The sequence below is a fragment of the Podarcis pityusensis genome (genome assembly GCF_964106645.2).
Source record: "Podarcis pityusensis genome assembly, chromosome: 11".
NCBI lineage: Eukaryota > Metazoa > Chordata > Lepidosauria > Squamata > Lacertidae > Podarcis > Podarcis pityusensis.
The window spans coordinates 41,089,170-41,104,603 of NC_138036.1; the positions used below are offsets into that span (position 1 = coordinate 41,089,170).

The 15,434-nt window shown below is 39.5% G+C and overlaps 1 protein-coding gene across 3 annotated transcripts in view; it reads right to left on the bottom strand.

Moving 5' to 3' along the window:
- The window catches only part of EFNA5 (ephrin A5), a 219,093-nt gene that overhangs the window by 38,925 nt on the left and 164,734 nt on the right, over nt 1–15,434 (bottom strand). For all 3 annotated transcript variants that reach the window (XM_080973197.1, XM_080973195.1, XM_080973196.1), the window contains exon 2: nt 3,510–3,802. In XM_080973197.1, coding sequence (XP_080829323.1) covers nt 3,510–3,802 — 293 coding nt within the window. The remainder of the gene's footprint in view (nt 1–3,509; nt 3,803–15,434) is intronic.

A 15,434-nucleotide genomic window follows, 5' to 3' on the forward strand; every position in this document is an offset into this window, starting at 1 on the left:
GTTCAACAAGTTGGCAATCTAGAACCAAATTAAGAGCCTACAACCTCTGAAACAAACAACTGCTTACCAAAGAGTTCCGCGTCTTAAAAAGACATGTCAGTAACTCAAAAAAGTATGAACCGATTCATAATCTTGTACATTCAAATAAATGTGATAAGAAGGCAAAAAAATCCATGACAACTTCCTTGAGGTTTTTGACATTTAACTGTTAGATAATGCAGTGAATTTAACAGTCAGTGTTTCCAAGGATAGGTACAAGTTCAAATTTATTTGCAACAAATAACCTAATGTTTGTTTAATCCTTTAAAAATCTGTTCTTTTGGGGAATGTTTAGTGGAAACCACTGAACAGTTCATACTACAAAGATGTAGTTCAGTCATATACAAGAATTACACAGTTATGCTGTAGAAGATGTGATCCAGTGATATTTTGCGGTGCGTGGAAAATGTTTTTTTAAGACTTTAAGACTCTGAAATATGGCTAAAAAATTATGGTAATCTCACCAATTGCAATGCCAAAATGCTGCTGCTAAAAATATATCATTGCATTCCTAATTTTGTGCTATTTTACCTTTCATTAAAAAAAGTAACTGCAGCTTAGATGAAGAGCATAAAACTCTTGATATTTCAAAGTACTATGAAACAATTACGTTAATGGGAACCATTGACAGTTAAATGATTCTGCTAAATGAATGTTATAGAAAACACAATGACTTTTTAAAAAAGAAAAATATTGAATTTAACCACAAATTAGAAAAAAAGGTGTTACAAGCACTAGGGTGCATTTTTAACATTAATTCAAACGGCAGCGAAGTGCTGCTTATATAGTTCAACGGATTCTGTATTTTCTAATAAGCAAGTTAGTACATAGCAATGAGATTTTTTTTATCCTACTTCCCTATGAAAGGTCTTGCTGCTGCCTGGGAGTGCACTGCTGCCACATTGGGTAAAGAAACCCTTTCCCAGAGAGAGAGGACGTCAACTGGGACAGGGCTGGTGCTCAACAGCTATTCCTGATATTTTGAAGCACTTGAGTTTGTACTGAACTGCATTAATTGTTTAAATGAATCGGTTCGTTTTTAGCCTTCTTTACATGCTACTTTGTTTATAATATTCATACAGTGATTGGAATGCCTGCTAATTTTTGATGCAATTGTTATTAGTGCGAGCTGCTGTTAGCTCAACTTTAGTTGTTGGAAAACAGAATACAAATTTTAAAAATTAAAAATCAAATAGTGGTTTCAACTAAACAGTTTGTACATGCACCGGCAATCCTGTGGTTTTTAGGAGGGAGTCCCAGAGTCCATAGGACAGATCACATTTTTCTCTGTGAGGGTAGAGAGAAATCTGCCCTCAGAGATGGAGCATCAAGTAATATTTTTAAAACCCCTTAAAGGATTTGGCAGACTGAACCTGCTCAAGAAATTTCCCTGCAAATTTCAAACACTTGAGTGAAAAGGCAGGGGAGGAAAACCAGATATCCATCTTTAGATTTCTAATTATGGTCAATAGAGATAGAACTGAGCTTTGAATTTAACAGATCAGAATTGGACCCAAATAATGAATCAAATCAGAATAATACAGAGCATATCTTAAAACAGATGAGGCTGCTTCCAGATGCTACATATACAAGAGGAGCTTATTGGTTGCTGCATACACCCAGTTATACCTCACTTTAAATTTCCTTGGCTAGTTTAATTGTTCGTTAGAACTTTCAAGCAGCAAAGTTCACAATAATACCTAACCTATTGCTCACTGCAGTGAGATATAGTTCTGCATCCCTTTAGAGACACAAACTCTCCAAAGTCAAGGGGGATGTTTGCATAAGTGAGATCGGTACCATATGATGTAAATTAATTCATTTCACAACCATCTCCACTTGACTGGGATTCCTTTCGTATTTACTAACAGGATATGAACCAGAGTTTAGTTCTGACATGTTTTCACATGACACATCTCCGAAAGTAAGCAGTGAAACAATTCAACTGTTACTGTTCCAATTTATTTTCATTACGCTTTGGCACGTGGAGAGAGTGTAAGATTGAGAGCGAGCACACAAAAGTACAAAGAGGTACGTTTTCCTGTGATGCCTGGTTGCTTAAGTAGAAGAAGCATTCATGTATTTCAGCAAGAATGAATTTCCCTATTTATTTTTAAGAAACATGAGACTGAAGGCATAAAGTAGAAGAATAGATGCTACCAGTTTAGTGAGATAATGGTTTCACTGAGGAAATAACAGCTGGGGAAAAATGGCTACTGCAATGCTGAAACTAATTATAAAGTATTGGACTCTAGATGTGTAAGGTAAAGGAAAGGAGCTCTTTGATAAAGAAGAGCTAATTTCATCACTTTCGTATGCAGCTAAAAGGCTTATGCTTTTTCTGGGATTTGTTTCTCCCACTGCATCACATAAAGGCCATGTTGTTGTTTAATCGTGTCCAACTCTTCGTGACCCCATGGACCAGAGCACGCCAGGCCTAAAGGCCATAGCCAGCTTCAAATCTCCTTGGGGGGGCAAAGTGCCCTGATAGTGAGGGAGTGTGTGCTTGTTTAAAGGATGCAGGTGTGTGAATTCCTTCATCACTATTTGCTTGAAAACCTGCTCCCAATGCATTTTGCATCCCCCCACATGCTCAAAGAAACAGCTGTTCTGAGTAACAAGTCTCCTTGACTTGGTGAAGATTGCCATTTATCCCAAGACATTACTATAATAATGCTGGACTGCGCTATTTGCAGATATAGCATTTGGAACATTTCTTCACTGATAACCATTTTTGTGTCGCCAAGGACATTGCAACAGCTTCTTTGAAAAAATGAAAGAATCTTGCATATCTGGAGTGGATAGTCTGTTACTATACACTTTCTGCAATGACACTTTGCACGTCTCCAAACTGAGAAGCAGTTCAAATGAACATAATAAGGTTGCGTTCACAAGAACATTAATACTTAAGTTTAACAAATGTACTCTGCACTTTCAGCAGTGTCTCCTGCTCCGTTCACAAAGAATAATATGAAGTAAAGAACCATCAAAGGAGAGTCATACTGACATTTCTTCACTGTTACAAGCATAGAGTTCACTCTACATCAATCCATCAAAATGAGTGTAGCTACTATTCTATTGAATCAACAAGTGTTTGGGGACACCTATTTGCACCTGAATGTGAACCTCATAAATGAAAAACATTACTATAATGATATTGTTATTTAAATGCCTGTGAACCAGGGTGTATGTGGGAGTAAGAGAAGTTCTCTTGAATAACCTCAGTGGCGTTGCTTTATTTCACATGAATGCAGCTGGATATGCAGTTTCATGTGGGGAAAGGCAGACATATTTTATATCTCATTTTTATTCCCATACTCCTGGCGATTTTATCTAGGGATCCCAAGATCTACAAGTATATACTCAAGACACATCTGTAGCACATACAGACTGGCCTTTTGCAAAAGTGAAAAACTGCCATGGTTTCCTCCAGCTGCTATACAACATTTTATAAATCTCCAAATACTCACAGATGTAGAAATATTCCCGGCCTGGCCTGAACTCAAATCCTAATGAGAAGGGAGTGAAGAGTTGGAATTTTTCTGAGAACTTCAATGGTCCATTCGGAGAGTGAGGCCGATTGCACTCCCACCTCTTGAATCCTTTGGAAGTGTGATCACAGGAACTGTAGCCATCAAAGTTCACCATGTAAAGGATGTAGCGTTCAGTCTTATCTTCTGACACTGAATCTTCATAATGAGGACAGAATACATCCAAATAGTCATTGATGCAGACATCAATATGGTAGTCACCCCGCTGGAATCTAAAAGGAAAAACAAAACAAAACCAGCTCAGGAAATCTTCATGACAAAAAAATTACTTAAAGTCACAAAAAATTAATATCTTGATCAGGATTCACTCTCTCAGAAAAAGCCCTTCACGAGGACTTCCACTTGCACAATGGGGCTTTCCCATCCCCTGTATTGGCTCCGTGTTTGTGTTTCATGAGAACCCCCAGGACAGCACACAAAGGAGGGAAGAATTGTTCCTTCAGGCAACCTGTTATGTCTGCGTAGATGGAACCTTTGCAATAGTGCAATGTTGAATACTACCCTTGGGGTATTTCCTTTGTCAAAAGCATGGGAAATAGCTCAAGAAATATTTCAAGCCATAAAATTGCACTCAGTGCCCTTTAACTGAAGGGCCACAACCAGTTCTTGTTAGGATTGTCCTACTCTCCTGGCAGAGACACATGCCTGACTGGCATGATACCAAGAGGCATCAGCACACTTAGTGATCCGCAGAGTATTTGCAGTTTGTGTAACAGAACTCAGTATCACAGCATTTTGGCTAATCTACTTTATTTACATATAATACACTTGGAGCATTCTGACTTAGCGCCTTCCTCTTTCTCATCAGACAGCAGAGAGAGAAAGAACAAAGGACAATAGTGCCACTTCACGAACACAGTAATATAAACATCCTGTCTTCATCACTTCCCACACTGTGGAATGAAAACATACACCGCCATGTGATAGACAACAATCCCATGACTGCAACACGGAGCAAGACTCCTAACAGTTCTGTCTGTGTCCTTTGCCCTACAATTGCCTCCAGATCAATATATTCTATATGGGGGGAGGGGGACTGTGAGAGAAACTCAGTTTCATCTCTCTCTTTATTAAAGAGAAAAACCAGAAATGCTATACATACTTTCATACAGCACAAACACCAAATGGGAGATATCACTTCTGTACCACAACCAAATCTCATTACAGGCACATACATTTATTTCCTACAAACACTCATTCATCTTTGCTTTCTCTTTGCTGCTGGCAACGTTTAGTCAAGATCCAAGAAAGCAAAGTATACCTTTGAAATATTTTTGAAAAGCAATGTAACTCCACTGCCAAAGTGCATAGAAGAGATACTGCTGCTCAGATAAAAGAATTCTAGACTATGAATTATCAGCACTCACCTGACAGTTTGGAATGAGAGCCAGATGAGAAAGGTAGTACAAGGCACTTTCACTGATGCGCTTTTATTATCAGCAGTGGTAAGCAGTATTAGCTGCAGCAGTAGTGAGGCTGTTTTTACTGTCATTGTAATAGAAGTGCAGGAGCTTAGTGCCAGGTAGGGCCAACATATTTCTCGCCCAACTCTCAGCTGTGTACTGCAGGTGGGAGTTGTATGCACTGCATACGGAAGCTTGCCAATCACCTGAGAGAGTAACTTTCACACACAGCCCAGGCGCAGCAATTTAGTCCCACTGAGTCCTCTCTACCTACTACTCTCTACTCAAAGGAGTGCATCTTTACAGCAAAACACTCTTGGAACATGAATCAAACATACATTCATTGCAAAGGTTAGAGATGGTCCATGAGGTAACTGTGCCCCTGAAGGACCAGGTGTGCAGCCTGAGAGTCATTTTGGATTCACAGATGTCCATGGAGGTCAATTGTGTTTCCAGGGCAGCTGTCAACCGGCTCCATCTGGTATGCCGGCTGACACCCTACCTGCTTGCGCACTGTCTTGCCAGAGTGCTCTGGTTATTTCCTGCTTGGGCCACTGCAATGCGCTCTACGTGGGGCTACCTTTGAAGGTGACATGGAAACTACAACTAATCCAGAATGTGACAGTTGGGCTGGTGACTGGGAGCAGCCACCGGGACCATATAACACCAGTCCTAAATGATCTACACTGGCTCCTAGTACGTTTCCGAGCACAATTCAAAGTGTTGGTGCTGACCTTTAAAGCCTTAAATGGCCTCAGTCCCGTATATCTGACGGAGTGTCTCCAGCCCTATCATTTAGCCCAGACACTGAGGTCCAGCTCCAAAGGCTTTCTGACAGTTCCCTCACTGTGAGAAGTGAATGTACAGGCAGCCAGGCAGAGGGCCTTATCAGTAGTAGTGCCCACCCTGTGGAACACCTTCCTATCAGATGTCAAGGAGACAAATAACTACATAACTTTTAGAAGACACTTGAAGGCAGTCCTGTATCAGGAAGGTTTTTATATTTGATGTTTTATTCTGCTGGAAACCGCCCAGAATGGCTTGGGCAACCCAGCCAGGTGGGCAAGGTTTGAATAAATTAGTAGTAGTAGTAATATCATCAGTGAAAGCTTTATTTTCACAGGTATCGCATAAGCCACTGTGGACATTTTGAAAGTACGCATAACTTTTCAGTGAACTAGTCATGGTTGCATGATATGGTCCACATTTCACCTAAAGCCCTCCAAGTGATTCCCTTCTAAATTTAGAGTGCCTTAGTGGTTCAAAGGTATGTTTCCATGTTTTCCCCCATAGCATTTCTCATCTGTTAGTAGGAATATAAAGTTAACAGAAGCTGTCTTGTGAAATAGTAGTTCTAGACCACACTGTATACCTGCAGCATATATACTTCCACAGGGATGTGGGTGGCGCTGTGGTCTAAACCGCTGAGCCTCTTGGGCTTGGTGATCGGAAGGTCAGCAGTTCAAATCCATTCAACGGCGTGAGATCCCATTACTCTGTCCCAGCTTCTGCCAACTTAACCATCCAGGGGTCCTTTACCCTTTTACCTTATAGTTCCACAGAGACAAGCATCGACTTCTACCAGCTATTCTTTCCAGTCTGTACTTATTCTTACCACCACATTATCACTACATATGGCTTCTGTTCCTCGACAGCAGCCACTGTAAAGTGCAGAGATAGTAATAAAGATACCGTGACATATTTAACTATAATGTCCCTTTTCACCTGAGGCACATATTTCAAGCACCTGATGGACCTGAAATCTGCCAACTTGATACTTCCATCCAATTTAGGGCGGTGAGGCGGGGGGGAAGCAATGATCATTGGGTCTTCTCCAAGGATATATTCAGAGCAATCTATTCATCTCCTACAATCATTTAGCTACCATAAAATAGGTTTTTAACAAAGGAGAAATTGTGTTTAGTGTACGAACAAAAGCCTGCTAAATCTAATTCTGGCCAGTGCACATCACCACATGGTTTTCTCTTGAAACCCAGTAAAGGGACTTTATTTCAGAACTCATATCTGCCATAACCACTAAGGCAAAGTAGATGAGGGATTTCCATGACTGGAATTCCTAGAGCCTTTTTCTTTGACAAAAAGCAGCAATGAAGATCCCTGATACTGGACAGGGCTGCCGTATATCAGAGAAGGAATTTTAAACCTTTCTTCCTGTGATTTCACCCCACTGAAAATTATAATCCCTGGAGCTATTTGCCCTCTGTGTTCCCTTGAATTTTGCCAATGGGGATTTACAGCAGGTTTGTTGGAGGAATGATAAATTTCAGAAAGAAGATCAGGACCTCTCATATCATGAGTTAATCAAAGCAATATTTAGAAGGGGCAACGTAGCTACTCAAGGCTGAGAAGCAAGAGGCAACTTATTCCCATCCTTATTTGGATATTTGCATTAAGTGTGTGTAAGTACTAAAGTGGATGGCTACTAATTAAAGCTATTTGCTAGAGAGCTTATACATTTTATATTTCATTTTATTAGTATCAGGCAATTTTAAATTCTTTCCAAAAACCCAGACTATTTACCGGTAAATCATATCTGAAACTTGAATATATTGATTAGCAAACAGAAAGCCTAGTTTACTAGATCAAAGCTAAAAGTCATTATTTCCTCCTCAGAAACCCCATCTTGAATTCAAAGGAAGCATTTTTAACTTTCAGAAACTACATTTAAGGTATACTTTAAGAAAAATAGCCAGCTATCAGAATGAGATGAATGTTTCAGTTCAAAACTAATTTACCTGCTCTAAACCAAGACTGAAAAGTGCAACAGTGTAGGAAAGAAGAAATTAGTTTACAAACATGTTTGAGAAGATGATAAAAAAAGCAGGCTGTACAGCTGCTTCCTCACATTTTGCTAGAATGCAAACTGTATGCTCTTCTACAGTATTCACAGAGGCTACAGATTTTCCTGGTTTTGTCATTTAAACCCCAATCTTGTAGATTCCCCTAAACAGTATGCAAATGAGTCCCCAAATGTCACTAGGTTGGGCAACTAACTTCTTACACGTCTACTCCATGTAGAAAGCTCAGAATACACACACCTACTCAAAGCTAGCTGAGACTATAATGTAAGGAAGGAATAAGTCAGTCTTTTCTTCAAAATGAATAGGCTAGAGAGCTAAAATAAAATTCCTGAACCACAAGTGTTTCCCCCCACTCCAAATAATGCATTTTGCCTCCTTACATTATCAGTTATATACAAGAAAACGCACTGCTATTCTTCAACCACAATTAACCTTTACATTCAGTCAGGTGACGTTCATACAGTGTCATGGAAACTTGCACGCTACTGAGTTAGATAATAGGCAGTAAAGCTCTAAAAAGGCATGGCAAAGCCTGAGACAGTTAAGTAGCTCCTCAGCCAAGGCACCTCTGCAGCAAGCAAATAAGAATTCATATTGATTCCAGGCCAGCAAAGATTGGTTCAGATCATCAGATGTAAGGATACGTGCTTCTCAGACATCTCCTATTTGTTTCAGCTGCAGGAATGCTGAATATGGGGGGCTGACACTTTCAACCAAAGAAATACTCAAGACTGACAAAATGTTTTGAAATTAATTCCTGTGCTCTGGTGTTTATCCATCATTACAAAATGCAGGCACGGCTCGTACCATGTGCATTTTTTCATAATTGTAATTCTGAAGCATATGCGAGTCTTGTCTTGAATCTAATAAACTTTGTTGGCTATGGCTATAAGAGGTCTGCTTAACTAGATATTTAGAATGCAGTAGCATTTTTTGCATGTTGCTCTCTCTTTCACTTCCCTCCGTTAAAAAAATAAACAGTATAAAATCCTGGCATAAAAAATAGCACCACTGACACTAATTGCCCATTATCATATAGATGGATAAAGAACGGCAATAGCTGCTGCTTGTGGCTTGTCCCATACAAAGAATATATATTAGTCATATTCTGTGTTTTAAGGTGCATGTGCTAGCAGCAGCACCTCTGTTTCAAACTGCTCTCTATTTTCAGATATCATGGAAGAGAGTTTTCTTTACAGAGAAGGAAAAATCCTCCTGTTTAAACACAAGCACATTATAAGTATTAGGATGGCATTCTTCCTCAGATCTCAGAATGTTTAGACTGACAAATCAGGTAAATGATTATTCACATTTGAATTGGGTAACAATACTTTCGCCCCGGGGGTGTCAACTTGAATAAAATATTGGGGGAGCCCAGGTAAGGCCCCACACACATAAGTGATCACATGACATGGCACACACACACACACACACACACACACACACGAATAGCAATGCCCATTAATTTTTAAGGGGGACCACCCAAATATTTTATAGGGGGGACAAAGGGACCTTGGCCCCTAGGAGTTGGCTCCTATGTCTCGTTCTAACATTGCTAATTTAATTAACAGCTGTTGTGTGAAAAAGTTATTACAATATACAGTTGCACAATTATATATCTTACTTGAAGAAGTTTTTTATATTAAACTTAGAAGCCTGTCATAAAACACTGAAGGCTGTGTCCAACAATGCCACCTGTGGAAATCGCCAAAAACTGGTTTATTCCCCTTACTGTCAGCTGAACAAGGCGATTAGATGCACTCCTAGGATTATGTTTAAATGCATTTCATATATAAACCTACATAAAGTGCTGAATCCAAGCCCTTGGATGGCAGTGATGGGATTAATAGTGTGCTGTGAATACCACCACATCCACAACGCTACTGCTCACACCTTCCAAGGTGGAAGGTTGGGCAGAGGAAGGAAGGGAATTCTCTTTGCTGTGCCAATGAAAAGGCTTGGATGGGGCCTGTTGCTGGCATGTGATGGCTGCACAACATAGCTGTCAACTTTTCCCTTTTCTTGCGAGGAATCCTATTCGGAATAAGGGAATTTCCATTTAAAAAAGGGAAACGTTGACAGCTATGCTGCACAGGATCCAGCAGGTCCTGTCCTGGTTCAATCCTACCCCTTTCCTCCAAAATGCCCTATTTTAGAAGTCCCCACTAGCTATCATGTCTGTCCACTATTTGTCTGGGCAGGGGGTATCTCTGCCTCAACCAAATCCACTGTAGTACGGCATTGCTCTGCAAACCACCCATCTCGTAGCTTAGTTAACAGACTGCCAGTGGTTTATAGATTACTTGAGGAGTATATGAATTCAAACCCATAAGTCAGCCAACGTTCAAGATACACCCAAATACCACCCAATGTGAGCTCTCAACAGAAGAATCATCACTCCATTATTCTTTTGAACAGCTCAATACATTCATTTTCGTTTTTCTCAATACTCTCTCCCACGTAATGATTTAAAAAGCTAGAGGTTAGTAATTAAGCTTGCTGGAGGATAAAACAATTTATTTAAAGATATTGCAAAAATAGTGCTTGCGTCTATCATTTGGATGCTGAGAATTTATACAAAAGCACTATTTCAGAAATACCCATAAACAAGCTCCTTTAAAGAAATCATGCCCTTTTGTCAGAATTGCCATGCCTCCCAATAAACTGTTCACAGGCAGTGCTGAAAACATCATTGATTCCAACTCAAAGAACAACGGAATAATCAGACAAAGTATTAATTTCAGTTCTATTCACTTTTTTAAAAAAGCAATGCATTATTCTAGTTGCAGAAGGCAGCATATTGGAAAGGTTACATTTTGTTACTTTAAAAAAAAATCAAGTAGGACAAAACAAATAAATTAGGGTAGTGAAGTACCAGGATGATGACCATTGTTAGATCGTCTGTTTTATGTCCCAATGTAGTTAAGAATGTCTTGTACCTTCTTGTTAACACGCATTGAATCCCAACTTGGAAGAAAGGCAGGATATAAAGTAATAATAAGACCTCTACAATAACAGTACTAAAAAGTCACGCTCAGGCCAGGAAAGCACTGAGACAGAGGGAAAGTTTTTTTTTTTATCATTAAGTCCTCTCTATTCAATTACTATTTATCTGGGTAATTAAACACTGGGAAAGGATGCCAGGCTAATTGTTAGATTATGATAATTACCTGTCTCTGCTGTGCTGCAATGATCAAAATAAAACATGGATACAAGCATAGAGCTGTGGCTGCTCTGTAATCGTCAGGCTTCCATGGGAAACCAGGCCGTTTATTACTTTTTCATTACAAAACCAGGCAGAGCAACTTATCATTTGTAACTTCTCTCATTCCCACCCACCCCCCTTCACTTGCTCTGCTGGAACAAAACTCCCAAAAGGTTGCGCCAAAGCTGTTGTCTCTGATTGGCCCACTTCCATCACAATTACACAGTTGAGCAGAATCAGGTCCCTGTACTTGAGAGACTTCATCAGACCTGAAATTACTGCCTTATAATAGACTGCAACGACCTATCACATTTTCAGGAACAGCCAAGACTATCTTGCTACCCAATTTCTATTGTGCCAACGAGTCAAAGATCTAGCTTCACCCTCTTATTCCTATTGTAACCCTGCACTGGCACCTGAATGCTTCAAATTAGTTGGATCATATAAGTGGGATGCAATCAGCAACAATGGAAGGGTGGAGGGGTGGGTAAACAGTAATGATTTATTGCCGAAAATGAGCACTAAGATCCCTTTCTATCTCAGTTCATAGAAAACAGCCTAAAGATGGATCAGCTTCTGCTATGATCACCAAGCTTTTAAGCAGTTAAATAAAATCCACTTCATCTTATCAAAACTTCAGTCCAGCTTCTTCCTTTTTTTAGAATACTGAAATTTAAAACACAAGGGACATTCTATGGAACAATGTAAACCGAGCAGCATGCACAAAAGTGGGGTGCCAATGCCTGTTGTCCCTTTCCATAATAATAGGCCTCTCATACGCATTGCAGTGCACAAAGTAGGGCCAGGAATAGCCCTGATTGTAAAAACTACTCCTAACTGCTCATAGGAAAAGCTACCAGAAACCATTCCTACTACAGTACTACAAAATGTCTACAAAAACAACAACAAAGGGTTGCTTCATCCAACAATTAAAAAACAACAACCTGCCAATGCTGGGCAGTCAACCAAAATCTGCCTACTCTATCTACTAGGCAGACTGATTAAAGCTGGGCAGCCTTAATTTTATGCCTGCAAGAAATATGCCAATAATGCAGGAGCATCCTCTGTATATTTCGAACCAAGAGACACCTGTATTATCCTTTCTTGCACTGTATTTAAAGACAGAATCAACTGAAGAAGAGCAGCAACTCATAAATAAGAGCCTTGGGTTTGAACAGAACAATAATGATCAACAGTGGCGACAGAATCATGGGTGGGCGCAATAGCTACTGGAAAGCTTTTAACATGCTATGTCCTTTTCTCATCAAAACCAAGCTACACTGCGTGAAAGGACATGCAAATCAACAAAACTAAGCTAAGTAGAATGATTTTTAATGTAGTTATTTATTAAAAGTGCAAGCTTGTTTATTGAATTATCTGTGGTTCAATCCCATACCCATAACTTTTCGTACAGCTGGATCTTGTATCACAGCCAAACACCGCAGAAAGCAATATACATAAAGAGATAATGAAAGCATAAAAAGTTACTCTTTCCATAACACACCACAAAAACAGTCAACATTTACTTCCCATCTATAAATCTAGCCACTTTAGCACCAACTGGTCAAATACGGGAACACTTTTATGCACTTAACACTCTTATCTTCTCATGAACATCCCTTCTCTCCCTTTCCTCTCTTCTTTTGATCAAACGGTACTTTCCAGAAGAATGTACAAGAAAGGCAACCGCTCTTCAATGTAAACACACATAAGCCACCTCTTGATCTTTGGGACTTCTTGTCCCATCCTTAAGAAGTGTGTGCTTGTCCAGGCCGCGGGGCTTCAGGAGAATAGTTGTGCCAAGGCAGATGGATGATAAAGCAAGAGGGCAATCAGGGGCACATTCATGCTGTGTGACATGTCAGAGCATCGATTCCAAGGAGATCAAGCTCTCATCCTCAAATTCTCCCAGCTCCAATAGCTTTAATCCCTGCAATGGCAACCTCTACCTGCCTATTGATTTTTCATTGCTGTGGGCATTTAGCTTAGTGAGGGGGATGGAGAGAGATGGGAGGGGGAAGAGTACAAGACAAGCTTTTATTCTTTCAAAGGCATCATTTAGACTTATGAGCTGAACTTTAGTATCGATGGCCCGAGTCACATAAACTGCAGGTGATCACACCCAAGCAGATACTGAGGTCCATCAGCGATCGCTTGCAGTCTGTTTCCAAGCTACAGAAACCCAATATCCAAGTCTATGCCAACTTCTTTGCCAGGCTGATTTACAGATATGCGCTGTCATGAATTTCAGTTCCCAATTACTTCCTTCACATTAGTTCTATCCAGTAGTACTTAGGGTCTGACTCACAACATTTATTCCACTTTATTTTTGGCAGCAGCAAGGAAGCTCATAATTAACCACCACAGATTTTGCTGTCAAATGCTAGCAGTGTTTGCATGCCTAAACCACGGCTTAGTGCTACATCAGTGAGCCCAAGGCAACCATCGGACTCATATACTCCCCCCCTTCCTGCACAGCTGGGAGGAGGAGCTTTGTAGAGTTGTTTCTTTTTTTTAGCTACCCTAAGTTTCAATCTACCTTTCTCCTACTGCTTTCCATCTATATTTTACCCAGATTTAGGTATTAGTCAAATGTTCTTTTCAGAAACGTTCTGCCTTCCCGGATATCATGTGCTCTAATTAGGGATGGAGGGCAGGGACAGGCAAGCCTGCTATTGAATTTCTGTTCATGCAGTGTAGATAACAATATTTAGCAACCAACAGTGTATTACATCCTATCACTTTAGAACATACTGGTATGCATGTATATAATTGTCTCTGTAAATATGTACATAATTTGTTATTTTGGCCATTGAGGCACACTTCTAAGGCTGCAGTCATGATGTCTATTTTTAGGAGAAACAAATAAATGTGTACATTAGAATATTACACAGAGGGGGGAGTACATGTCTGAACCCTACATTCCACAACTAATTATATCATAGCATAATACAAAAAAATGCAGTGAACTGATATTAAGACATTATAACTCTTTGATTCCTACATTAAAACTTCAGTTCTAAGAGTTAATTGAGAGGCACAAAACAGCAAAAAGGAAAAAGCACCCATGGGTATGGTGCTAAACAATGCAGACATGAGCTGCATAACATGTGTTGACCATGTGTCTAACTTAAGAGCTACAGTCCATCAGATTTGATGGAATGCGACAATGATTGGTATTTGTTAACCCTGCCCCGAGGCATTCGCTGACATCTATTAATGGTTATGGAGAACAATGGCCCATCTGCAGAAAGGTCTTGCTTTTCACACTCAAAAAGCCAAAAGGAAAATCACTTGCACAACATTCATAATGACCTTCAGTGCGATTGATTCATATCAACCGTAATTCACATTGCCTTTCCCTAAGCAATTTACACAGATACTGACACCAATAGCTTTTATAATTTGTATTTCTACTCTTCTATACAATTTTATTGATGAATGAGAATGAAGCAAATCCAACAGGAAAAAGTCTATTAAAATGCTTTTCTGAAACTTACAGTAATTAGGTTCTCAGGTCCTCATTTTAACATTGCATAGTATGTCACAAAAAATAATGACTGCGACTGTCCACATATACATCTGTGCAACAGATTATATCATAGATATATATATATATATATATATATATATTAAGAAGCCTTGTATACAAGTTTTGAAAACAAAAACTAACCAGCTCCCACAACATAAACCACAGACGGCATAAAACTGGTTAACTCCAATCTTACACAATTGCACACCATACTTAAACAATGACACCGGAATTTTGATTGCAACAAGAAGTCAAGTTTATGAAGCTGTTCTTAATGTTCCACCAACAAAGATGACTTTAGTATGTTTCTACCTGAAATCCTGCTTAAAAATATCTTCTCTAGTTCCATGCCTCCTCTGACAGATCTGCTGACGCATAAATCCTAAGGTATGTCCCCTTTCCATGTTCATGACACAATATATTAGTTCCAGCCCACTTTCAGGAATGGGGCTGGCTTATGGAAGGCCATATGGAGTAAGGAGCAAGACTCCTTTGATTGAACCACTTCATTTTGGGTATGCAAATATTCTATTGAATCCTCATGACTTCAATGACACACTAACAAAAATGTCAGCAGTAATTCCTCTGAAGCACATCTGTAGCAAAATGTTCTATGTAAACTGCAAGTAATGTGCACATTTTTATATTGTATTGTCATATGTAGATATGATGTAAATAATATACAGTGGTTACACAAAATACTAATTACGTGTGAATCATTGTCTTTACTGCACCCATTTTTATTTATAGGCTGCACTTGTAGATTAAATCCAGGTTTCATTTTTCCCCCAGTGAAATTTGCAGCATTAGAGGCATCAACATAAAATCTACCTTCAACAGTTTTCATCTGTTGAGTATTCTGCAATGAGCACTAAATACCGC